Below are 25,610 nucleotides of genomic sequence, written 5' to 3'. Positions count from 1 at the left end.
TTGCTCCACGATACTCTCAGATTGGACAGCAAATTTCGCGCAAAAACTGAAAGCAATCGCGACATGGTCACTCTTGTTTTCCCGCGCTTAAGGCAGTTTGCTTGTTCTACATCGAGTTCTCATTGGCCGCTTATGATGTTTTTCGGCCAGTGTGATTACCTTGATTGTAGGTTTACGGTACTCGGTCGAAGTGACATATAGAAAGTAAGCCAGTGGACTGAATTGCTACATACAGATGGTCTTATTCCAAAGGTTAAAGTTATTTTAAATTTTAGGAATAACTAGAAAAGATGTTCAGGGTCAACACCGGAAAGACTGTTACTCTAAAGTGTAAAACCATCACAAAATCTTGGAATGTGGGTTTGTTATTCACCTGCATGCAGGTTTACTGATTTGGAATTTGTTTGTTTGTTTGTTTCAGGCCCCACCTTGTTGCTGACCAGTTCATTGGTCCGAAGCAGGCTTGGTAGCTCAGCGATGGACAGGTATTGAACTTCTTGGAAACTTTTTCGTGGCAAGTGTGTTCTTCAAGAAAGAAACGTTTTTTGTTTCATTCGGAAATGAAAGTTTATCGACGACAGCAGCAGGAGTAGAATTTAATCTTTCTTGGTCTAAATTATTAAATTCTCAAAGAGTGTGTGGGAGGGGGGGGTGGGGGTTTAACCACATTTTTCCCTGAACAAGTATTTTTGTTCAAAAATTTCATTTCGCCGTTCGGAAAGGGCGACTTTTCTCTGAGGAAATCTTTCATGTATTTGAGTGCTGCGTTGGAAAGGAATCGTGCTAATGAAAATTTGGCCCAATAAATGTTATTATTAAAAGTAGAATTTCCTTTTGCGTATTATTTAACCTTCTTCTGTTTTGTGTTCCTAGCATGAATGAATACCGTTTGTCCAGCTGGCTTGGACAACAAGAGGATCTTCATCGTATTGTGTTGTATCAAGCTGATACATTTATGTCTGCCTGGACAAAACGCTGTATAAGACAGGTAGAATGTCGGAAAGAAATTTTTTATTTTATTTATTTATATATAACGATTTAAAACGCTAATGTCCTATTCTGTGGAACTTGTATTCAGCGTTCACCCTTTATTAAGTGGTCACCCTTTATTGAGTGGTCACCCTTTATTGAGTGGTCACCCTTTATTAAGTGGTCACCCTGTATTCAGTGGTCACCCTTTATTAAGTGGTCACCCTTTATTCAGTGGTCACCCTTTATTAAGTGGTCACCCTGTATTCAGTGGTCACCCTTTATTAAGTGGTCACCCTGTATTCAGTGGTCACCCTTTATTAAGTGATCACCCTTTATTAAGTGATCACCCTTTATTGAGTGGTCACCCTTTATTCAGTGGTCACCCTGTATTCAGTGGTCACCCTGTATTCAGTGGTCACCCTGTATTCAGTGGTCACCCTGTATTCAGTGGTCACCCTGTATTCAGTGGTCACCCTGTATTCAGTGGTTAGCCTGTATTAAGTGGTCATCCTGTATTAAGTGGTCACCCTGTATTTAGTGGTTACCCTGTATTAAGTGGCGACCCTGTATTAAGTGGTTACCCTGTATTCAGTGGTCACCCTTTATTGAGTGGTCACCCTTTATTAAGTGGTCACTCTGTATTCAGTGGTCACCCTGTATTCAGTGGTCACCCTGTATTCAGTGGTCACCCTGTACTCAGTGGTTAGCCTGTATTAAGTGGTCAACCCGTCATTCCCCTAGCTTTTATCAACTTAGTTGATCAAACCGAATTATCTTGTCATACTCCCACCGACGCAGTTCTTCAGTTTCTTCAGAAACGTACCTCCTTTACTTTTAATGAATCAGATGTTGTTGATTTTTATTCAACTTTTGCACTGGCAGGTTTTCAGTTTGAAGTCTGAACGGTTTTTAGCTTAGTATTGAGGTTGCAATTAGTATTCTTCCGAAATAGACACTGAAGTACGATGGTGGTCACTGGGGTTGGTAAAGAACCTTAAGCGCCTTAATAGGAATTAGAATTAAGCAAATTAAAAGCTATTGAAATTTTTAGAAGCTGCGAAGGTCAGGTGAATGTGACTCCCAGCGAAAAACATGAACTGACTTTGACGCACGGGAATGATAAAATGACAAGTTGAACAATAGGCAGTGTGTGAAATGACACCGCAGCTTCTAGTGGCGTGCCTGAGGGGATGGTTAATTAAAATTTTTAAAACATCTTGACCACAGTAAGTATTAAGAAAACTGAACACTTTGCCGATACCCTTTACTAACGTTCAGCAAATGGCTTCAAATATTGGAAATTGGCAATTTGGAAAATATTGAAAACTTCACTAGGACTCTTAATGGAAGTTCGACGAGCGTCTCAAAAACTTGAAGAAGTTTATATTTCATAGACACATGGACAAGTAAACAAGGAATAAGTCAATGAACCGTCACAAAGAATTCAATAGAGCATTTGTGAGAATATTGAGAAATGATAGTCAGTCCCAAGCAATCGATTTTTATTTGTTTTTGCGAAACTCTCTTGGATGAAGAAATTTAAGGGAAAATAGTTAAAGGTTCCATCAACTCAATTACGGGAAAAATTTTAAAAAGTTTGTAATTTCGGCTTATCCTCGGTTCTCACCTAATTAGATATGCACATTTTTGTGTTTCTTTTAGCGTTCACCAGAAACAAAAACTATCTTAAAAACATGACTTTGCGTACAAGATATGCTATCCTTCTACATTAAGATGATGCGATTATCATTCGCAAATTTTCTTTCAAACTTCTGTAAATCATCCTACTTTCGTTTGCGGACTGTCACCGAGGACCGAAACTCATCTTAATCTTCCATAGTGTTGAAGTTGATGTCAGCATTGCGTTTGCCCAAGGGAGGAATTAGCTCATCTTTGTCTTCAACAGTGTTGAGGTCCATGCCGGCACTGCGTTTGCCTGGGGGAGGAATAAACTTATCTTGGTCTTCCACAGAGTTGAAGTTGATGCCAGCACTGCGTTTTCCCTGCGGGGGCGGGGGAACAATAAACTTATCTCGGTCTTCCACAGAGTTGAAGTTGATGCCAGCACTGTGTGTGCCCGGGGGAAAACCGAACTTATCTTGGTCTTCCACAGTGTTGATATCCATGCCGGCACCGCGTTTGCCATTGGGAGGATGGAACTTAGCAGGCTTAGAATCCATTGTTGGAAATGCGATGAGGAAAAAGGGGAGCGAAATCACCAAAGGGAACTTCATGACTTTAAATTATCGTGCCACCTGGTACAAATGCAAATAATCATGTTTCTTTTGTAATAAGCTTGCATCTTGCTGGGTCGCTTGAACACACTCAACAGAATTAGTGCTGGCAGGATACATCTAGCCGCGTAAGACGCAACATTGTGCCGAAAGGAACGATAAGAGTTAAGATGCTCTTTGTTTATTTGTTTTCCTTTAAGTTAAGTATTTAGTCATTCAGCCGTGGTATGACCAACAATTTAGGCCTTCGTGAAATTTTATAAACGTTCAATGAAAGATTACTCGAGGTTGGGACAAGGAGATAAGACCCGTGTAGTTATTGAGGATTCTGAACCGCCCGAACGGTCACGGTTTACAGTCGGATACTTTACTAAGTGAACGACAGTAGATGGCGAACAGTATTGTTTGAGGAATTTTTAACTTAGAGTCTAAACACTGAAAGACGCCATGAACATTCTAGGGTTTGACGATACTCAAGCGTAGCCAGACTCTCTCCTAAACTTCCCAAATTATGCTTCTTATTAAACCTTTCTTACCTTTCGATGCTGTACTTCAAAGCTTCTAGCTTAAAGTTTATCTCAACTCAGTTCTCGTCGACGAATATTTGGTCCTTGTGAGAGAACAAATCCTTTACATATGCAGGAGAGCAACACGCTCGCGTTGCGTAGCTAGACCAAATAACGCTGGAAGGAGACTTAAGGGAGTGTTCTTGCTCTGGTTCAATGATATTGTAATTTTTGTTTACTTAACATGGTTTTTAATTTAACATGCATAATATGCTTAAAATGCTTTTCAAGTCCCGGCCGTCCTTGAACTTGAAAGAGTCTTAATGTCTGAACTGTCAAAATAAGTTTCGGTGTTCTGTTATTAGATTTCATCAGAAAACTATGGAAAGTGGATTCCTAAATGATGTGAGCTGTCTGAGGGACACTTGCATTGTCACACCGCAAGTGATCACATTTTGGCCACCCCTAACCGGTGTCCATTTTCAGGGTAATTATACGAAAATAAGGTTTCTGTGACACAGAAATGAGATTGTGAACGTGACTCAGTTTTGGAGGGTAGTTTTAAAACACTGTCAACTCATCGCTCCTTCATCAAAAGGAGTATTTACTAACATAGACTGTGAATAACTCACTTTTAATGAGCGAAGGGCTAACGCTCGAAAATTTAGCTGTAGAAACTCTTTACAGTGGCCAATTTACATTATCAACTCAGTGTATCACACCGAATTATCTTGTTACTCCCCCACTGACACAGCACCACAGTTTCCTTGAGAACTTACCTCCTGTGCTTTTAATGAAACAGTTTTTGTTGATTTTTGTTTACCTTTGCATAGACAAGATTTATAGTTTGAAGTCCGAACGTTTTTAGCTTAGAACTGCAGTTAAAATTAGTGTTCTTCCAAGATCGACACCTAAATACGATGGCGGTAAAGCGCCTTAATAGGAACTAGAATAATGGTGTGTCTGATGGCATGACTGATTAAAATATTTAAATTACCTTGTCAAGAATTAGTGTTAAGAAAGCTGAAAACTTTGCCGATACCCTTTAGAGACGGTACCCTTTAAATCCTGGAAATTGGCAATTTGGAAAATATTGAACACTTCACCAGGACTCTAAATGGAAGTTCGACAGGGGTCTGAAAAACTTGAAGAAGTTTATATTTCATGGACAAACGGATAATTAAACAAGGAATTAGTCAATGAACCGTCACAAAGAATTCAATTGTGCATTTGTGAGTTTATTAAGAATTGATAGACAGTCCCAAACAATCGATTTTTATTTTGTTTTGCCAAAACTTCCTGGATGAAGAATTTAAGGAGAAATAGTGAAAGGTTTCATCAACTAAGTTACGGAAATATTTTAAAAAGTTTGTAATTTCGGCTTATCCTCGGTTCTCACTGGCAGGTTTTCAGTTTGAAGTCCGAACGGTTTTTAGCTTAGTATAGAGGTTGAAATTAGTATTCTTCCGAAATAGACACTAAAGTACGATGGTGGTCACTGGGGCTGGTAAAAAACCTTAAGCGCCTTAATAGGAATTAGAATTAAGCAAATTAAAAGCTATTGAAATTTTTAGAAGCTGCGAAGGTCAGGTGAATGTGACTCCCAGCGAAAAACATGTACTGACTCTGACGCACGGGAATGATAAAATGATAAGCTGAACAATAGGCAGTGTGTGAAATGACACCGCAGCTTCTAGTGGCGTGCCTGAGGGCATGGCTAATTAAAATTTTTTAAAATATCTTGACCACAATTAGTATTAAGAAAACTGAACACTTTGCCGATACCCTTTACTAACGTTCAGCAAATGGCTTCAAATCTTGGAAATTGGCAATTTGGAAAATATTGAAAACTTCACTAGGACTCTTAATGGAAGTTCGACGAGCGTCTCAAAAACTTGAAGAAGTGTATATTTCATAGACTCATGGACAAGTAAACAAGGAATAAGTCAATGAACCGTCACAAAGAATTCAATAGAGCATTTGTGAGAATATTGAGAAATGATAGTCAGTCCCAAGCAATCGATTTTTATTTGTTTTGGCGAAACTCTCTTGGAAAATAGTTAAAGGTTCCATCAACTTAGTTACGGGAAAAATTTTAAAAAGTTTGTAATTTCGGCTTATCCTCGGTTCTCAGCTAATTAGATCTGCAAATTTTTGTGTTTCTTTCAGCGGTCACCAGAAACAAAAACTATCTTAAAAACATGACTTTGCATACGTGATATGCTATCCTTCTACATTAAGATGATGTGATTATCATTCGCAAATTGTCTTTGCAACTTCTGTAAATCATCCTACTTTCGTTTGCCTGAGGGGTGAGGAGGTATTCCGGCATCGGGAACACGGAACTTATCTTGGTCTTCCATGGTGTTGAAGTCCATGCCGGCACTGCGTTTTCCCTGCAGGGGAAGACCGAACGTATCTTGGTCTTCCACAGTGTTGAAGTCAATGCCGGCACTGCGTTTGCCTGGGGGAGGAATAAACTTATCTTGGTCTTCCACAGAGTTGAAGTTGATGCCGGCACTGCGTTTGCCTAGGGGAGGAATAAACTTATCTTGGTCTTCCACAGAGTTGAAGTTTATGCCGGCGAAACGTTTGCCCTTGGGAGGTTTAAACTCATCATGGGCTTCTACACCGTAGAAGTTGTCGCTTCCCTATAATTTGATTTAAAAAAAAAGAAAAAACTATTGTTAAAAGACAAATTGGCATCCAGCAAGAATTTTCATTATAGGTATTTTTTGACTTATTTGAACGTTGAAAATGAATGGAAATAATATATTAGCACAAGCCACACAGTAAAAGTTGTAATAAGCCAATTGATCATTTCTTATTCCTTTTGGCGGTCTTATCTTACAGGTATAATTTAGCACGCTCGACACCTCTTTTACTTAGAGGTGACTTAAGGTGTAAACATGTAGTAATTTTCATCTTCCGCACTGAATTTATAATCAGGTAATTTATACGCATAGCACGTAGCTCTTTTGGGGGCGGAACCTTGGGTACGCCCTTTCTTCTCCGAATTTTCTGTTTGTTCTGTCGTTATGTGACAGTCTTCGAGGACCATTTTCTCTCAGGATATTTCCTCAACTTTGATTTTAATTCTGTTAGTAAGTTTATTATAATTTTTATATTATCAATCTGGTTTTTGTTTCGCTCAACCTTGACCGTGAGACTAAGAAATTTAAGGTAGAAAGACATTTTGTAAAGCGTAAACATCGCGAAGGTATCTACTTAGTATGCGAACTCCGATCTGTGTAGCTAGCGTGATTCGCTAGTTAAGTTTAAGAGAATGACGAAGGTTAGAGATTTACAGCACAGTAAGCGTCACCTTTATATGCGGTGACCCACACTTTCCTAGAGAGACCAGAGCCAGTCCCCGTTGTATTGACTTGCGTAATAAAATAGAGAATAAAAGAAATAGTCAACTGAACGACGAGTGTTAGGAAATTACTTCTAACACTATAAAGCATCTTTCTAGTGAAACAAGTCAAAACAGCGATCTTACCAGATGAATTTAAGGACAGTCCACGGTGGTTAGATTTCTTACCTCTTCGTTGAGTGATGCCCGTTTCGAACGCTTAGAATCCATTGTTGGAATTGCGATGAGGACAAAGAGGAGCGGAATCACCAAAGGGAACTTCATTTCTTTAAATTTTCGTGCGACCTGGTACAAATGAAAATAAAAACACGTTTCTCTTGTAACGAGCTTACATCTCGCTGGGTCGCTTGAGCGCACTCAACAGGATTACTACTAGCGGTACACATCTAGCCGCGTAAGACGCAACATAGTGTCAAAAGGAACGACAAGAGTTGATATGCTCTTTGTTTATTAGTTTTCATGTAAGTTAACTATATAGTCATTCAGCCGTGACACGACCAAGACTTCAGGCCTTCGTGAAATTTTATAAACGTTTAAAGAAAGATTTTAAGCATAATGCTCGAGCTTAGGTCAAGGAGAAAAGACATGAGTAGTTATTGAGGATTCTGAACCGCCCGAACGGTCACGGTTTTCGGATATTTTACTAACTGAGCGATAGTCGATGGCGAACAGTATTGTTTGAAGCATTTTTAAGTTAGAGTCGAAACACTTAAAGATGTTATGAACATACAAGAGCTTGAAGATGCCCATGATCCGATGATCTCCTAAACTTCCCAAATTATGCTTGTTATTAAACCTTTCTTACCTTTCGATCCTGTACTTCAAAGCTTCTAGCTAAAATTTTATCTCAACTCAGTTCTCGTCGACGAATATTTGGTCCTTGTGAGAGAACAAGTCTTTACATGTGCAGGAGAGCAACACGCTCGCGTTGCATAGCGGGACCAAATAACGCTGGAAGAAGACTAAGGGGAGTTTTCTCGCTCTGGTTCAATGATATTGTAATTTTTGTTTACTTAACATGGTTTTTAATTTAACATGCATAATATGCTTAAATGCTTTTCAAGTCCCGGCCGTCCTTGAACTTGAAAGAGTTTTAAGGTCTGAATTGTCAATATAAGTTTCGGTGTTCTATTATAAGATATCATCAGAAAACTATGGAAGTGGATTCTTAAATGATGTGAGCTGTCTGAGGGACACTTGCATTGCAGACCGTAAGTGATCACATTTTGGCCACCCCTGACTGGTGTTCATTGTTAGGGTAATTATGCAAAAATGAAGCTTCTGTGACAGAGAAATGAGATTGCAAGCGTGAGTCAGTTTTGGAGGGTGGTTTTAAGACATTTTCAAATTGCTCCTTTACCTAAAGGCGATGTCACTGACACAGACTGTGAACAAATCACTTTTAATGAGCAAATGGCTAACGAAGGGCTAACGCTTGAAACTTTAGCCGTAGAAACTCTTTACAGTGGTCAATTTGCATTATATATCAACTTAGTTGATCAAACCGAATTATCTAGTCATACCCCCCACCGACGCAGTACTTCAGTTTCTTTAGAAACTTTCTTTAGAAACTCCTCCTCTACTTGTAATGATAAGTTTTTGTTGATTTTTCGCCCGAACGGTTTTAGCTTAGAATTGAAGTTGAAATTAGTATTTTTCCAAAATAGACACTTAATTTCAATGGTGGTCACAGGGGTTGGAAAAGAACCGTAAGTGCCTTAGTAGGAATTTGAATAGTGGCGTGACTGATGGCATGGCTAATTAAAATTGTTAAAATACCTTGACATAAATTAGTATTAAGAAAAGTGAACACTTTGCCCATACACTTAACTGAAGTTCAGCAAATGGCTTCAAATCTTGGAAATTGGCAATTTGGAAAATATTGGAAACTTCACAAGGACTCTCAAGGGAAGTTCGACAAGCGTCTTAAAAACTTAAAGAAGTTTAAATTTCATAGACACATGGACAATTAAAGAAGGAATAAGTCAATGAACCGTCACAAATTCAATAGAGCATTTCTCAGAATATTGGTAATGGATGCAGTGTTAGTGTTGAAGATGATACCAGCACTGCGTTTACCTGCGGGAGGAAGAAATTTATCTTGGTCTTCCACAGTGTTGAAGTTGACGCCGGCACTGCGTTTGCCTGCGGGAGGAAGAAATTTATCTTGGTCTTTCACGGTGCTGAAGATGATGCCAGCACTGCGTTTGCCTGCGGATGAAAGAAATTTATCTCGGTCTTCCACAGTGTGGAAGTTGATGCCAGCACTGCGTTTGCCCGGGGGAAGAATAACTTATCTTAGTCTTGCACAGTGTTAAAGTTGATGTTGGCACTGATTTTTCTTGGTGAGGAATTAACTTATCTTGGCGCTCCATAGTGTTTAAGTCCATGACGGCGCTGCGTTTGCCTACGGAAGGACTTAACTCGTGTTTCTTTCAGCGATCACCAGAAACATAAAAACTATCCCAAAAAAACATGACTTTGTGTACGTGATGCTACTTTAAGATGATGTGATTATCGTTAGAAAATTCTATTTGCAACCTCTTTAAATCATCTTACTTTCGTTTGTGGGTTGTATTGGAGGACCGAAACTCATCTTAATCTTCCTTAGTGTTGAAGTCTATGCCAGCATTGCGTTTGCTTCTGGGAGGACGGAACTTATTTTGGTCTTCCACAGTGTTGAAGTCGATACCGGCAACTTGTAATTTAGGTCGTCCACAGTGTTGAAATTTATATCAGCGATACGTTTGCCAATGGGAGGTCTAAACTCATCATGGGCTTCCACACTGCAGAAGTTGCCAAAAAAGAAAAAAAGTAAACAGCGGTCTAGCTCGGTCTTACCAGATGAATTTAAGGACAGTCTACGGTGGTTAGAATTCTTACCTCTTCGTTGAGTGGCACCCACTTCGCAGGCTTGGAATCTATTGTTGGAAATGCGATGAGGACAAAGAGGAGCGAAATCACCAGAGGGAACTTCGTGTCTTTAAATTTTCGTGCCACCTGGTACAAATGCAAATAAAAACATGTTTCTTTTGATGAGTAGCACAGTCACATAGCCATTTGCTGTAACATAGTTCAAAAATAACTATTTTTTTATTTTTTCACTTTTTATCACTTTTTGACTTTAATTTTGATCAAAATGTACATTGTAATCAATATCTGTAAATATTTTTATTATTTTGCATTAATAACACTAATTTTGGTATTACCCACAATCCCTTGTGGGCGTGGCACATTTTTGGTTTTTCATAAAATCTTAAGAAAATCAATGTAAAAATGGAAAAAAAGAGGTTTTGTAATCATTAGTTCACATTGAAGCAATGATTTCCTCATTTTCTTTTAAAGGGAGTTTGTAAATAGACTTTCGTCCTCTCTTTCTGACTGGTAGGTCACCGCAAATGTGACGGACAGTAGCAGCATGTACAAACGCTTTCCGTTTTTCGTCAATTGTGAAGGTCATGTCATGAATGTTCTCCCTTATGTAAAAGTGCCCCTTAAGAACTCTGTCTCCTCTGTAATAATGACACTGATAGTCATCTGTGACATTACTGTCAAGTTCTTCAACTCCATCAGAAGTGACCTGAAGGAGATAGAAGTCGTAGACAGGATCATCTTCAGCGGCTATCGCAACTGTACTTCCCTTGCTGGCCAGGTCAGCTATGTAGGAAGCAGTATCATGGTCTAAAATTGGTGCTTCAGTTGCCTGTCGAGTGGTTGCCACATCACCCTCTCTGGTTAGCTCCACCAGCTTCCATTCATCAAGCCATGCCTTGTTAGCGCAATTCTCCTCATCATTCACAATGCAACTGATGCAGTAACATGAGCAAATCATACTGCCTGTTGCTTTTGTCATAAACTACTAACGGCTTTTGACAATGCTTTGGACAATTTCCGCCTTCTTTCGGGGTGTGGAAGGGAGTATCTTCTTGACTTCATCTATAGCACGTTTTTTCGACGTCCGGTTTGCGAAACCTGGAGAATCCACGCTATTATTAAATTCTTGTGCTTCTGTTCGCTTCTTTTCACGGTATTTTCTAACTCTTTCTCTTGTTTGCTGCCTTGTCTTTTCTCTTTTTTCTTGTGCTGCGATACGGGAAGCTTTTCTGTGCTCCGTTGCTTTTTGTTGGCGTTTGTTTTTTTCGGCAATGCTTCGTGTGTGCGGCCGAATTGATTTCTCGGCTTGCAATTTCTTTCGCCGTTCTTTAACTTGAGCAATCTTTTTTGCCTTGTTTTGTTGATAATAGGCCTTGTCCCTTTCTCTTTTTGCCGCTGCTTTTCTTTCTTGCGCCGCCTTCTTTCGCGAAATACCTGAATTTAGATTGGACTCTTTTGTTTCCATCTGCTGCGGTTGAATTCCCTCAGTGTTGAAAATCGCGTAAAACATTTCACTGTTGTGCAATAATCTGCCCCTGCAAACTCTGTATGGACTCCCATGTTATTGTCTGTGTAAACAAACCATGTGCTTTCAAAGAGAAGCTGCGAAGGAGCGGATTTCGTGAAAGTTTTGGTGGTGTTTTTCGCCATATTCCTTCGTCACTTTCCTTCGTTACGGTTCATGAACACGGAAACAATGGCGGAAATTGTTTCTGCGTCGACCAAACGTAAATTTCTAGCGTTAGATCTAACGAAATGGGTTGAAACGTTCTGTAAATTTAGCTTAATACAAGCCCATTCCAGGAGAGGTGAGCTTGTTTACTCAACTTAACAAGAATCGCGTCTGACAACGGATCTACTGGTGGATATGTGATGGAATTAAGCTCAATATGGCCGTTACGAAATGTTTCTGCGCGTTTTATTTTGATCTGGAAAACATTCTACTTGACGATTCAACTTCAGCGTTGGTTTGTAAATATTATGATGTATGCCCATCACATTTTTGTTATTAGTTTGTTGCTTACACAGTCGAAATTATCATTATTGCTAGTTTTGCACACTATGGTTGTTTTAATAGTTGCGAGCGTTACATTGTTCAGTGATAAAAACAGACGTTTATAACTTGCGTTAGAATAAACCATTCCTGTTGCAAATCATACTGCCTGTTGCTTTTGTCATAAACTACTAACGGCCAAAAAATAGTGGCCCCATGTGCGTTCTATATTGAGATATTTTATTTTTTTTCTTCCGTCTGATACATTTCATGTTACGCGTTACACCCAGAAATTCACGCATTTTCAGGAAATATTTATTTTTTACAATTTTCACTTTGTCGCAAACCTTGTTTTCTTTACACCAAAATGAAGTAGGATAACTAAGCTTATATTGTGGAAAGTGTGAGATTTAGAGGTTAAACCTTCCCGAAGATATTCGTTAGCAAAGGCACTTGAGTCCAAAATGGCGGCGTGACTGTGCTACTCATCTTTGTAATAAGCTTACATCTTGCTGGGTCGCTTGAACACACCCAACAGAATTAGTGCTGGCAGGATACATCTAGCTGCGCAAGACGTAACACTGGGTCAAAAGGGAACGACAAGATTTAATATGCTCTTTGTTTATATGTTTTCCTGTAAGTAAAGTACTCAATTATTCAGCAGTAGTATAACCAACACTTCAGGCCTTCGTGAAATTTTATAAACGGTTAAAGAAAGATTTTAAGCATAATACTCGAGCTTGGGATAAGAAGGAAAGACCTGAGTCTTCATTGAGGAGTCTGAACTCGGATCGTCACAGATTTACGGTGGGATACTTTACTAACTGAGCGACAGTCGATGGCGTACAGTATTATTTGAAGCATTCTTAAGTTAGAGTCTAAACACTTAAAGACGCCATGAAGATTCAAGAGTTTGACGATGCCCAAGAGTAGCAAGACTCTCTCCTAAACTTCCTAAATTATGCTTGTAATTGAACCTTCCTTCTCAACTCAGTTCTCGTCAAAGAATAGTTGGTCCTTGTGAGAGAGCAAATCCTTTATATCTGTAGGGGAGCAGATCATCAGTTTCCCTCATTGGCCAATGTTAAACGATAGAAAAACGAATCCACAGAGAGATAGGGTGTGCAGTGATCGAGTTTTTCTATTACTTTTTGATGTATATTGAGCCCGGTCCAAGTTACGATGGAGTAGGAAATAACGGGGGAAATCACCCTCTCTGAGAAAGCTTATTCACACGTTAATTTGAGGGTCGTTGTCCACGAACTGAGCTGTGCATTAACTTCTTTGTAACTAAATTCTGCCACAACAATGAGCCAAGAATGCTAGCACAGTCATCAAACGTTAAGTGTTGTGTACAAGGTCGATTGCATAATTTAATAATAATTTTTCTTTGTTTTCCTTTCTTAATTGAACGTATTATTTTGTTTTCCTCTCTCAGGCGGATTCCATTGTTATTGTTGGTGTGGCAGACGGAAGCCCAGCAGTTGGTCAGGTATCAGCTCCATCAATTTGATTTGATTTTTATCGATTAATCCTCTCATATTTCAATTTTCAATTGAATTTTGACCATAATGAAGGACTACTTCGTTTTCTCTTTACTACGCCCTCTCACTTGTCTTAAAAAAACTCGATGCCCTCTTCGACCAAAACTAGTCAGGATTTTCCCACGCTCCAGGAAGTCTTCTTTGTTTTTTCCTTAAGTTCTTATTAACCCTTTACACCCTAACATCAGTATTCACATTCTCCATACTGCTCTCTGGACAGTTACGAAGGTGCTGACAAGGACAATTTGTCTAACAATCGAGAGTTTCTTTAGTTGGTGATCATTTCCTTCATTCTCATGACATTGATGTGTGATTCAGTGGTGATATTGTAAGGAGAAATTCGATGCTGGTCACTCTTGGGGTGAAAGGGTTAAGTTCTTCTGATATTTTCCTCTCTTCTGATAAACCTTGTGATAACCTCGGTTTTTGGTTTTATCACACTCGATCGAAAAGCGCTCTGATTTGGAACAGTTTGTTCTTCAAGCACTGCTTGGAAAACTTCTATTCTGATAAAGCATATATACCTTACCAGTTTTGCCATTTCACACATTTCTCAGATTCAGCTTGGAGTTTCGAATGCACTTCTTTCGAGTGTCGCTAAACCAAAGCTCGTTGTTTCTCCCTCACCTAAGTTTACCCACGGTTAAATCCGGTCGAGAGTGAATATTTTGAGTTCCTGTAAAGGTTCGCTAAGATAATGTCCTTTATTCTGACTAGCGGTTTAGATTTTCTTAGTTTGGCTCACGGAACACTTAAAGGGCCCACATTGATTACAAATATGCGAAAATCATGTATATGAAGTAATATATCAAACACGAGGAAGAGCGTTTCATCCGATATCCAAACACCGAGAAGTGGTTGAGAAAACGAGGGGCAGCCGAGTATTTTTTAACCAACTTCAAGGTGTTTGGATATCGGATGAAATACCCTTTCGAATGTTTGATATAGCTTCTCAAACCATTAATAATTCTTGGAGAAAATCAAAGCAAAAAGTCACCAGATTTTATGATAATTAAGATCACATATCCAAACCTCCTTCACGGTTGTAATTTCCTTTGTTTTCTCAGCATTAATTATTAATGAGTTTGAGAACTGCCCATAAAGAAATGAATATAGAAGCGATCCTCGCAGTAATGAACACTACATAAGGAGTAGTGAAAATAAGGCCTGTACGGGATTTGAACCCATGACCGCGGCGATACCATTGCAGCGCTCTAACAACTGACTGAACAAGCCAACTGGAACTGGTCAGTATGTTGGTTTCCAAATAAACCCTTGGAGTGGTGTGAAAATGACTGTAGAGATATGAAAATCATACATGTGAACTGCGGACAAAGAAATGAACGTGATCTTCGTAGTAATGAACAGTACTTAGGCAGTAGTGAAAATAAGGCCCTATATTTTGGCGCAACAAACAGTGTAAATGCATCAAACTATTCAACTCTTTGACATACATGCTTACTTGGGGTATCCTGGATTTTTAATCTCCCGTTTAAAGGCTTAGACAAGATATAAAGTTCTGATGTACATGTACATTGTAGAGTTAATCGTATTTCAGTGCGTTGTGATCATTCTGTTATATTTACCTCCCTTTTCAGCTTGAAAAACAGCTGGAGAATATTGGTGTACGATCCCAAAAGGAGCTTATTCTCTTACACCGTGAGGATGGCGCTAAAGGTTTCCGAATTTCACACACAGTAGATTGGTTGAACGCGCGCGGCTGGATCTGCGCTCATCATCATGTAAGACCACATTTAAGAGCAATTTATTTTGAAATGAGTGTTGGAAGTAATTCGTGGTTGCTTTGGTCTCACTTCACAACACTCTTTAATGATCTAAAAATTCCGCATTGTCCTCCCGACCAATCAAATGTAAAACTTACACAAATCGAATCGTTTCCCTTATTTTCCTGCGCATTCGACAGTTTGCTTGTTTTAACTTTGAGTTCTCAGTTAAATTTCCCTTTTCGCTTATTTTCAATCTCAGATAAAATTACTTGCGTTAGATTTTTCCAGCTCACAATGGAGTACACTAGTTGAAGTATAAGTTCACTTTCTAACGAGATATAGTAGTTCCACTGTGCCTTGTTGATTGTTAGACTCGTATTGATTACTTCCTCACTTGTTATTTCTAGGTTCGATGCGCAAAGAAAATCTTTGGACGACGCCCGTTGTCTGAAAGGGTAGGAAGGATTCAAAACTACCGCATCAGTCATTTTGTTAGCGTATCATGACCGTTTCGATTTGATTCATTGTTGATGTGTCATTTATTTGTTTCTTCATTCATTTTAGTATGCACAAAATCCTGCAGCGTACCCATTACCAGAAAGGTGAGTGTTGCTCTACCTCGATATTATAGTGAGAGCGCGATTTGATAGAGGCTCGTTAAACCAGAATGCCAAGTGATCACAACAAAGTAGGACATTTAAAAGTATCACAAGGTGCCAATGAGCTCTTAGAGCTAACGCGCGTGACCGGAGTCAAACACGAGAAAACACACGTCATCTAGTCGCCATCGGTTCAACGTGATAATTAAGTATTATCAACTGAGTTGATAACGTATAAATTGGCCACCATAAAGAGTTTTGAAGCTGACGTGCGTTCGCCCTTCGTAAGAGCGTATGACATTCGGTCTGACGAAGGGCTAACGCACCAAACGTCGGCTTTAAAACTCTTTCGGGTGGCCAATTACGTTCATTTCAGTTGTTAATACTAAATTACCCTGTCCCTCTCCCACCGACGCAGCATCACAGTTTAGTTAGAAACTTACCCCCTTTATTCAGCTGTCGGTTTAAGTTTTAAATCTGATTGTTTGGGAAGATGGTGCGATATTTCGATACCAATGACAGAGGTGAGCAAAGCATAGCAAAACCTATGCGATCTCTAAATACTTTCGACTCTCAAGAGAAAAATTTTTCTTTGAACTCGTTAATCTCTTTGTTGGAAATCCATACTATCCTCATCTCACTTTATGTTCGAGCCTAAAGCTGATTGCGAATGTGCCCTAACTTTCAATCTCCTGATAAGATAAAGTAAGATTTCTTTTAACAACTTGGGCTAATTTCTTTTTATTTTACTCTCAGAAATTCTGATTTTTCCCGACTTGCGCGAAGACTTACAGGGACCTCCATTGGATTAATTCTCGGAGGAGGCGGAGCCAGGTAAAATTTTATAGTACAAATTACTTTTTTTTGAGGATTTCCTGATAATAGTACATTTGCTCGGGGGGGGGGGGGGTGACAGGGTTGCGCGCGCCTCCTCTGGTCGAGGAAGACGTGGTATCTTTCATAAGCCATCTCGTGTGAGGTGATTATAGCACTTACTTTTCGGTTTGTCAACCTTAGGATTTTTTCGATGCTTCCTAAAAACAAAAGTTAAGGAAAATGCATTCATCAAGATATTTGATAACACAGGGCAGCAGTCAGTACCGAAATAAATACTTTAACCTGGCTTCCAGAGTCCAAAAGCGCACATCGGTCTAGGTCTAAGAGAGAGACCGGAGTATGCAGCTTTTTTTCCTTATATAAATGTCTTTAACCTAAGAATTTATTATTTCCTAGGGGATTATCTCATGTTGGAGTCATCAAAGCATTAGAGGAAGCAGGTTAGACCTTTCACCTGCTTTGTACGTTTTTCTTTACATGTATGTGGATTCTTGGACCAGTGAATTGAATGAGATAGATAATTAATTTTGAGCTCGGTCTTAAAATAAAGAAGGAAGATGTTTCCCTTAGCGCTCGAATCCCAGATTTTTGTATTTCACCATCCAGTGTTCTACTACTGAGCAACAGAGAGCTCGGTGACGACCTACGCCATTCCTAAGTTCAGGTGTGATAAACTGTACACTACTCCGATCAGTGATGTTAAAAGCGTCGTATGTGTAAATGTTATAGCAAAGATGATAAACTTTGAGCTCAATTGTGACAAAACGAACAGTACCTTTCTCTACCTTCTATTAAAAAGCCTTTTAAGTTAGAAAAAGCGTAGTAAAACTTGTGAAATATGTTACGCTGTGAATTTCTGTAGGCTTTGGAAAGCTTGGTTGTCGCGTATTTTGTCACTCCCGAATCACACTTTCAGGTTACGCGAATAAAGGAAATGATCAACATTTAAATAAACTTTTGATTGTTAAACAATTCTCCTTGTCAACGCCTAAGGAAATGTATAGAGAACAGTATGGAGAAGATGCATACTGATGTAAGAGTATAAAGGGATTAAACCACCTAAAAAAAGTTGTGCATCCTTTCCCTAACTGCTTTAATTTCCTTTCGGCTTATGTTCTGGGACTCTATACCCTGAGATCACAAACAGTTGCAATACCCAAATATTCTGAATCGGGAGTTGACATCAGATGTATCTCATTCATGTATGCTTTTCTTGTAGGTATACCTATAGACATGGTGGGTGGCACCAGCATGGGATCCTTTGTCGGTGCAACATACGCCGAGACTGCTGACGTCAATAGGATGTGTCAGAAGGTCCGCGAGTGGTCAATGGTAAGAACTTGTAGAGCAACACTTGAGTGAAACCCAAATAGACATATAAGGATTGACCATCTTTTCCTTACAACGTGATTTGTAACCTAAAGGTTTGGTGTAGTATGCTGTGAAGAAATTCGCATTAAACTTTGTCTATTCACTTTGAGTTAGTTCTAGTCTTAAGACTAAACAAACGAGAGCTATTCGTACAAATTCCTACCTTTATCGGTTCAACAACCACCTTCTACAAGGCTCGTAACTCGGCCATACCCTGAGGAAGGAAAGCGTTACGAGTCCTAGGCTGATCTGTGGGTTGTTTGCTAACAAGACAATGTTACTCTCTTTACACTTTGCAGGACATGACGTCCTTATTTAAGAAGATCCTTGATCTAACGTATCCGTTCACCTCCATGTTTTCTGGTGAGATTTTTCATGTAGTACACTTAATTTGAATCTGAGAAAAGACTGAGCCTGATATCTTCTGACATTTTTAAATTTTTTTTCCATTTTATATATTTTATTGGTTTTTTGTTGTTGTATTTCTTTCAAGATTAGTTTGATGTAATGCAGCCATTTATCCTTTCTTCTATTGCAGGAAGTGGATTTAACGCGAGCATTAGAAGTAGTTTTGGAGAGCGTCAAATAGAGGTACAAAGAAAAAGATAACTTGATTGTGTTATCGCGATAATTAACTGCATACAAACTGTATGGTAAGAGATTATTCTTTACCTATCGAGTAACTCTTAAATAGAAAGAATAACAGCAAAACAAACTGATGTTCTTTGTAAACAAACACATAATCACGTAGAGGAAAGTGGAGTTAAACACGACATATCTGGCGGGTAGTCCTCAATACTGACTTTGAAAATTTACTACTAATGTGACCTGTGTTTATCATTTATTTGCAGGATCTCTTGTTGCCATACTTTTGCATCACAACTGATATAACGTCTTCGAGAATGAGAGTACATACCGATGGTAAGTAGTGCTATATTTGTCTCATTCCGCGTCTTGCAATGTATTCAACTTTTTTTCGCTTCCCTTCGCTTTTTTTTTTTTTTTTCCTTTTTTTTTTTTTTTTTTTTTCAGCTTCTTGACAGATCCAGATCGCAATTGGTTGGATCATTCAACCCTTTAATGATGTATTCTATGATGTAGCTCACACCACAACAAATACTCACTCCCTCTGAAAAATCTTTACCGACCTATGAAAACGCAATTAGCCTACCAAACCAGATTAACTCCGCATGAAGCACGTTTAAGACTACCCTATTATTTTTTCTTTCTTTCTTTTTCCCTATTGTTTTTTATGTGACACAATGAAATTTGTGCTTTCAAAATATAGGCCAATTCCCAGTGCAGAGGAATTCAAAATCGTCGGTAATGTGAATGTAGTAAATGCCCTTAACCGTTGCCAATTTTGTGCCACCGATCCTTTACAACCTAGTGGGTCTTCCCTTTTATTTCAACATTTAAGTTCCTCTGAGATGAGGAGTCATTTGGTTAACAAAATCGAACTACTTACTTTAAAAATCCACTTTTAAATTATATTCGAGGGGAATGAATTTAACGTAACAGCTTCTTCCCTTTACAGGCTGTTTATGGCGTTATGTTCGTGCTAGTATGTCTCTGTCGGGTTATCTACCACCACTTTGTGATCCCAAAGACGGACATCTGTTACTGGACGGTGGATACGTCAATAATTTACCCGGTGAGCAAGTGTTACCATTTTAATCAAACCACTTTTCCTGTTATGTTTTTTGAGGAGCCTGTAGCTCGAATAAACCTCTTAGAGTTTCCTCGCATTATAATCAAAAAATGGCAAAATAAACAAATAAACAAATTTACACCTGACTCTTGTGTTGTTTCAATTTGTAGCGGATGTAATGAAGACAATGGGAGCACAGACGATCATAGCGATCGACGTAGGATCGGAAGATCCCGATGATCTCACGAACTATGGCGATCAATTATCGGGCTGGTGGCTACTGTGGAATAAATGGAATCCTTTTGCTGAAACTGTCAAGGTTGGTGAGATTATACGAGAAGCGATTTTTGTTATTTGATACTCAATGCAATATGCTCTTAATTTTTTTTACTTCGAAAGATTCCAGACATGGCCGAAATCCAGTCCCGTTTAGCCTATGTATCTTGTGTTAGGCAATTAGCGGAAGTAAAAGAGAGCAGTTACTGTGAATACATAAGACCGCCAATCGACAGGTATGTCTATGCAGAATCCTTCACACAATTCAAAACACTTGGAAAGAATAGTCAGATATAGTTTTAGGGTCCGTGCAGTACATGAAAGTGCATCGAGGTTTCTCTGTCGGTGATGGATAATGTGCGACTGAGCTGTTTGATTGATCGAACGAGTCAAAACTGACTGGTGGACAGACCGGCTGGAGCTGACCAATTGACTGATCAACTGATTTCCTGACTCACCAAACGACTGGCTGCCTCACTGACTGAATCTGAAAGACTTGGCGACTGACTGATTGACTGACTGACTGACTCACTGACTATTTAACTGACTGATTTATTGATGGCAACTGATGGACGGACTGATTGGTGTATCAATTGATCGGTGACTAATTTTTCGATTGGTTGAATGATTAATTGTGTGCTTGCTTGCTTGCTTACTTTCTCGATTGAAGACTGAATTCATAAATTGATTTGATTAATGTTTGACAGATTTAAGACTTTGGAGTTCGGCCGCTTCGATGAGATAGTGGTGAGTTGAATTTGATACATCAAAAACGTTTCATTACCTTGTTATTTTTTGCCAATTAAGCTCTCATCTCCCTGATTGCTGCTGTTTCATTGAATTTTCTCTGCAGGATGTGGGATACCATCACGGTAAGACTGTTTTCAAAGGTTGGGTCAGAGGAAACAAATTACCCGACATCTTCAGAGAGCATCCATCTAGGAGTCACATGACCCACGCATATGCTACTGGGCAACCTGTGGGGAAGGTAAGAAATCAAACTGGAAAAAATTATCTCGCTCGGCAGGGCGTGATACTATTGATACGTAACCGTAGCAAAAATGTCAAGAAACAAATTTTTCCTACATTGATAAAGAGTTCAAATGTTGGCAATGCATCGTTCTAACCCTATTAACTTGTATATTCAATGAGGCTAAATTTGATCATTAAGATATATTTTCGTAGAAAAGGTTGTGGTTATTCATCGTGGTGAATAACAACAAAAGCTAAGTTTTTTCGTTTGTCTCACGATGTAGTCACGTGTGATGTAGATCGCGACGTTTCGACTGCATACTGCTAGTCTTCTCCAGACGACGAAGAAGACTAGGCACCGTTTTTTCTCTTTGAAGCATACTTGACACGATAAAACTAGTTTTGAACATGCTCTTTGAATTGTTTTCGAAGGCGTCAGAGCACAGTACCTTCACTAACTTGGCGGAGCAGATATCCCGGATTGAACCTCCGTACACTCACGAGTGGTTACCATTCTCATCCTCGGATGAACTGCTAGGTTCCAGTTCTCCACCCGGTCACCACATGTACTCGGCCTCGGAGGAAGACGACGAGTACGATGAAGAAGAAGAGAATCTTGTTCGTGTCAGACCAAGAACAGGTTCTCTGTCAGAACACGAAGATTTACTGGCCCTTAAGACGGCTCAATTCCAAGTTGTTCGGCGCGAAGAGGCTGGATATGATGTAAGTTTCATAGTTTTGCTTAAACCTTTAACTCCCATGAGTGACCAAGACAGAAATTTCTCCTTAAAATATCAATACAATATCAAGTAGAAAAGTGATGAGAATAAAAACATATTAACTAAGAGATTACTAGTTGATCCAATAACCAATTCTCCAAACTTACATCACAAGAACTATATGGTAGACAGTAAGGAGAACTACTAATGAGATCTTGGGAGTGAAAGGGTTAAAGACGTCAATGTCGTGTACGGTAGATCTATCAGTTTCACGTAACAACTCGTAAGTTATCATCTTGAAGCCGATATAGTCCTTTTTATGTGCGAGTAGATACTGCAGTGCGTCAGTGTACAAACGGAAGCGGTTTCCTGGCTCTAAGTGGTTTTATGCTTTCATTTGACTTGATTTCTTGTCGTTCTTTCTTAAGTTAAGCTATGGTTTTGAAGCACTGAAAAATACGCCTTATATAATCATTGTAAGGTTTACCTTGACTGATTTTTTTTCTAAACTGTTTTTATTTTCTCAGTCGGATGATACTCATGTGAGAAGAAGACTGGGCTTGCATCATCAACCGAACAGTGAACCATAGAACAAATGCATGGACCCTTAGGGATGGTAGTCATGGAAACGCCAACGCAACCCTCTAAAAGAAAGGAATAGCACCTGATATATGATGTATTTAAATGACGAGTGTGATTCGGGAATGAAATGCAAATTGTTTGTGGCATGCATTCATTGTCAAATGCAATGCGCGTAATAGTGATAACAAAGCTAACACGGGCGATAGACAGGTCCAAAATATTTTGCACGACCAACAAGGGGGCCTCTCCCCTCAACTAAATCACAAATAATCGATTAATGGCGATCGGACCATTTGCTGTTAAATCCTAGGCTGGGTTAAGAGTCAAGTCAAATTTACCCCTGTAAAGTGTATTAATTGTGTGGAGAACATTAACCGTTTTAATAGGAAGTATGGCAGGTTTGGCAGAGATAATTCACCTCTCAAGTTTCGGTGTGCGTGTGAACTCCAAGTTTAGGAGGTTTGCCATAACATTTACGTAATTTTGGTCTCTTTGTAATAAGGGAGTGTAGCTCATAATGCCATTGAGACAACGTTGAGAACTTTTAAGGAAATAATCAGGAATAATAAATAGTCCCCCCCCCCACCCTTATGGAGATAGTGATGCGTTTCCTCCAAGATAGGAAACTTGTGTTTGCATAACAATCATAAACTTAATCATTAACTTATTTGATATTCGAATAAAACCTTTTCCAAAAGTGCATGACACTACCTAGCAAAGGTCTTCGTCGCAGCTGTTATATGTAAGTAGTACGTTGAGTACAGTTGAGTCCTTAAGTACCAGAAGAACGGCATGAAATTAGTTCAGTTTTAACAGTTCCAGATGCAGCAGTCTTAAAACCCTTCTCTCCTCTTTCTTTTTCTTTCTCTTTTTTTTCATAACAAAATGTATTGTGTTATCAAAGGCTTGACTACAGTTAATAGTAAGTATTGCATTTATGCATTTATTCAGTATCGTTGTACTCAGTGAAAGTTGAAAACTGACTCGTCTCCAGTCGTCCACGCCTGGTGCAGTAGATCAAAATAGGGGAGGAATGAGTGATGGGAAGGGGTCTTTGTCTCTTTCATTTTCTTCTCACACAGCTTGCGTTTCGGTGCCGCCCATCCTGGCCGTTTTCGGTAGAAAGAGAATTGGGAACGAGTCTGAAAAAAGTGCTGTGTTGACCGAAGAAATCATATTTTACGAAGCAAATCTCTGTCAGCCTTTTGTAAAGTTGATAAGACAGGGTCAACAGATCTGTAGTCCTCAATGTCGCTAGTGAATCGGCAAGTGTATTCAACAACAGCGTAGCAACAGCTGTAAACGAGATTCCTAATTTCTTAGCAAAAGAATCAGAATAACTTTCCGTTTTTAAAGTTGAAATGCAAATTCGAATCATGAATATGAGAATATGGATTTTTTTCTGACTTATCTCCTCGGAATTTGTAGCGCTTTTAAGGACAAGTTCATTGCTTATTGATAAAAATGCCCTTTAAGATCAGTTTATTTTTTCTCATTCCTGCATGAATTTTTTTCATTGACATGCAAAGAGAAGACAAATGCTGACTTATTTTAGTACTAAATGTGGGAAAAACATACTAACTGAAGCAGAAGTGGAAAATTTCTACACATCACTTGAAATGTAAATGATTGATATTTGTAGTAAAGAATTTTGTTTGCTTATTGTTGGTTGTTATTATGAGTTGTAACCCCATGGAGTGAGTCAAAATGAAGTTATGAAATGCAACCATTTCCAGTTGTTTCCTCGTTATGAATGAGTTTTATCGAACACAATGTAAACTTACTAGTGTATTTCCCCTAAGTAAAGGTTGTAATAGGCAAAATGAGGTAACATGTGGCTACTATGCCCAGATTGCATCAGTTTTTCAAAGGTTTTCACCCTGTAGTGAAACATTTAGCCAGATGTTGCTTGACTCTTAGTCTTTTGGGATAAATTTTTTTTTTCTGGGATCGCTTCAGATAATTAAGATTTGTGTATTGATAGCCGTTTCAAGCTGTTCCTCTAGCGTGCTGATTATTTCTCACGACTTGCAAGGGAAAACGAAATATCACGTGAAATTTAGTTGATGCCATAATTTTTGCCTTATCTTCGAAGGATAATTTCCTTCTGGAGAGAAGAAGAAATTCGTAAGAAACACAAGGTTCTAGTCGAGGTGCTATTGTTATTATTAACGATTTGTTTACTTCGAGGTCGTCTGGCTCAAGTAAGTAAAAACAAGTGATCATATTCTTCTGGTAAAAATTTCAATCTTTTTTTTACTTATTTCAAAACTTGAGAAGGAAAAGTAACATGGAGGGAAAGTTCATGTTTCCAAACCGCAGGCCTTTTCGGAAAAAGTGAAGCGCGTTCCAAGAAGGAAACATGCAAGGCTCTGAACCTCCTGATTAATTGTACAAACAGATGGGAAAAAAGGGGGATTTGTAAAATACCAACTTACACTACATGATAAATTTTAGTAACGAGGCAGGTGAATTTTGAAGTTAAAACTAGTTGATCGAACTCTTGGTAATAGTTGAATCACCGTATATGATCGGATATTGCATGAAGAAAAGATAAATTTAATGTGTTGACTTAAATCATTGTGGCGTCTTTGGGGAAGTACTTCACTGCATTGTTTAACGCTGAATGAGACAACAACATTTAATGCGCTTTCTGTGCATGTTGCATGTATCAGACTGGTTTATTCCCATCGGCGAAGAAATTAAGCTGAGTAAGATTAATTACAAGTCTGATGAAAAGGTATTTGTTTTTGCAATATGACAATGAGAAACAACTTACAACAATTTCGCAATTTTCAGTAAAATTAGAACTATGATTTTGCTGACTCCAAATTATCTTGAACACTGAATAATTTTCATTTAAACAGCTGCTTTCTTATGTTTCTTTTTCACACACAAATGAAAATCTTGAATAATTCCCAGCTCGTATTTGTAGTTAATACCCAACGGTGAATGTTTTACTTGGAATACCATAAGCCATCTAATTCATATTTGAAACAATTTTGCTTCGAAACGAGTTTGTATGTCATATATTCGATCTTCATTTGCTCAACGCTGATTACAAGTCGAGATCAAAACAAAGGATACATGAACAATATGAAACTAGAAGTAATAAAGTTTGTATTGTGTTTTCAATTTTAAAATGAATCCTCACGCTGAGCAGACATTAATCATTTCTCACTGTTAACTCGAGCATGAACAGTTTACATAGGTCGTTGCTCAAAGTGGTGCACGATCAGCCTCAATCGACATTGCTGAGTAGATTCACCCGTGAAACTAATGTCTTCCCGAGTTCAACAGAAATTAAAGCTAACATTTTTGTTAGTTAACGTATTTGTAACAATAGTGCATCTAGTTTCATCCAGCCCCGAAAGGAA

At 38.8% G+C, this 25,610-nt stretch overlaps 4 protein-coding genes across 5 annotated transcripts in view; 1 reads left to right on the top strand and 3 right to left on the bottom strand.

Annotated features, from left to right (window-relative positions):
* Positions 1–23,740, top strand: part of LOC131778166 (patatin-like phospholipase domain-containing protein 7) — a 43,574-nt gene extending 19,834 nt beyond the window's left edge. For both annotated transcript variants that reach the window (XM_059094546.2, XM_066166005.1), the window contains 19 exons: positions 422–485; positions 874–988; positions 13,394–13,447; positions 15,098–15,241; positions 15,634–15,681; positions 15,791–15,828; positions 16,582–16,659; positions 17,059–17,102; positions 17,882–17,994; positions 18,333–18,396; positions 18,572–18,624; positions 18,885–18,954; positions 19,571–19,687; positions 19,855–20,003; positions 20,084–20,196; positions 20,668–20,707; positions 20,814–20,948; positions 21,365–21,655; positions 22,179–23,740. In XM_059094546.2, the coding sequence (XP_058950529.2) occupies positions 422–485; positions 874–988; positions 13,394–13,447; positions 15,098–15,241; positions 15,634–15,681; positions 15,791–15,828; positions 16,582–16,659; positions 17,059–17,102; positions 17,882–17,994; positions 18,333–18,396; positions 18,572–18,624; positions 18,885–18,954; positions 19,571–19,687; positions 19,855–20,003; positions 20,084–20,196; positions 20,668–20,707; positions 20,814–20,948; positions 21,365–21,655; positions 22,179–22,241 (1,793 nt within the window). In that variant the 3' untranslated portion in view covers positions 22,242–23,740. The remainder of the gene's footprint in view (positions 1–421; positions 486–873; positions 989–13,393; positions 13,448–15,097; positions 15,242–15,633; positions 15,682–15,790; positions 15,829–16,581; positions 16,660–17,058; positions 17,103–17,881; positions 17,995–18,332; positions 18,397–18,571; positions 18,625–18,884; positions 18,955–19,570; positions 19,688–19,854; positions 20,004–20,083; positions 20,197–20,667; positions 20,708–20,813; positions 20,949–21,364; positions 21,656–22,178) is intronic.
* LOC131778165 (uncharacterized) lies at positions 2,460–8,050 on the bottom strand. Its single transcript, XM_059094545.2, has 4 exons — positions 7,894–8,050; positions 7,257–7,373; positions 6,008–6,363; positions 2,460–3,216 (listed from the first exon to the last, which is right to left on the bottom strand). The coding sequence occupies exons 2-4, from the start codon at positions 7,350–7,352 to the stop codon at positions 2,799–2,801; spliced, it is 870 nt and encodes a 289-aa protein (XP_058950528.2). The 5' UTR covers positions 7,353–7,373; positions 7,894–8,050; the 3' UTR covers positions 2,460–2,798.
* LOC136280118 (uncharacterized) lies at positions 8,465–10,324 on the bottom strand. Its single transcript, XM_066164802.1, has 4 exons — positions 10,298–10,324; positions 9,967–10,088; positions 9,747–9,889; positions 8,465–9,380 (listed from the first exon to the last, which is right to left on the bottom strand). The coding sequence occupies exons 1-4, from the start codon at positions 10,322–10,324 to the stop codon at positions 9,085–9,087; spliced, it is 588 nt and encodes a 195-aa protein (XP_066020899.1). The 3' UTR covers positions 8,465–9,084.
* Positions 10,010–12,445, bottom strand: LOC136280568 (uncharacterized). The gene is given in 1 exon segment (XM_066166006.1): positions 10,010–12,445. A coding segment is annotated over 1 exon segment (1,077 nt). The 5' UTR covers positions 11,473–12,445; the 3' UTR covers positions 10,010–10,395.
* Positions 23,741–25,610: the final 1,870 nt, after the last annotated feature.

Source organism: Pocillopora verrucosa, chromosome 4, assembly GCF_036669915.1.
Source record: "Pocillopora verrucosa isolate sample1 chromosome 4, ASM3666991v2, whole genome shotgun sequence".
NCBI lineage: Eukaryota > Metazoa > Cnidaria > Anthozoa > Scleractinia > Pocilloporidae > Pocillopora > Pocillopora verrucosa.
This window is presented reverse-complemented; position numbering and strand designations above follow the sequence as displayed.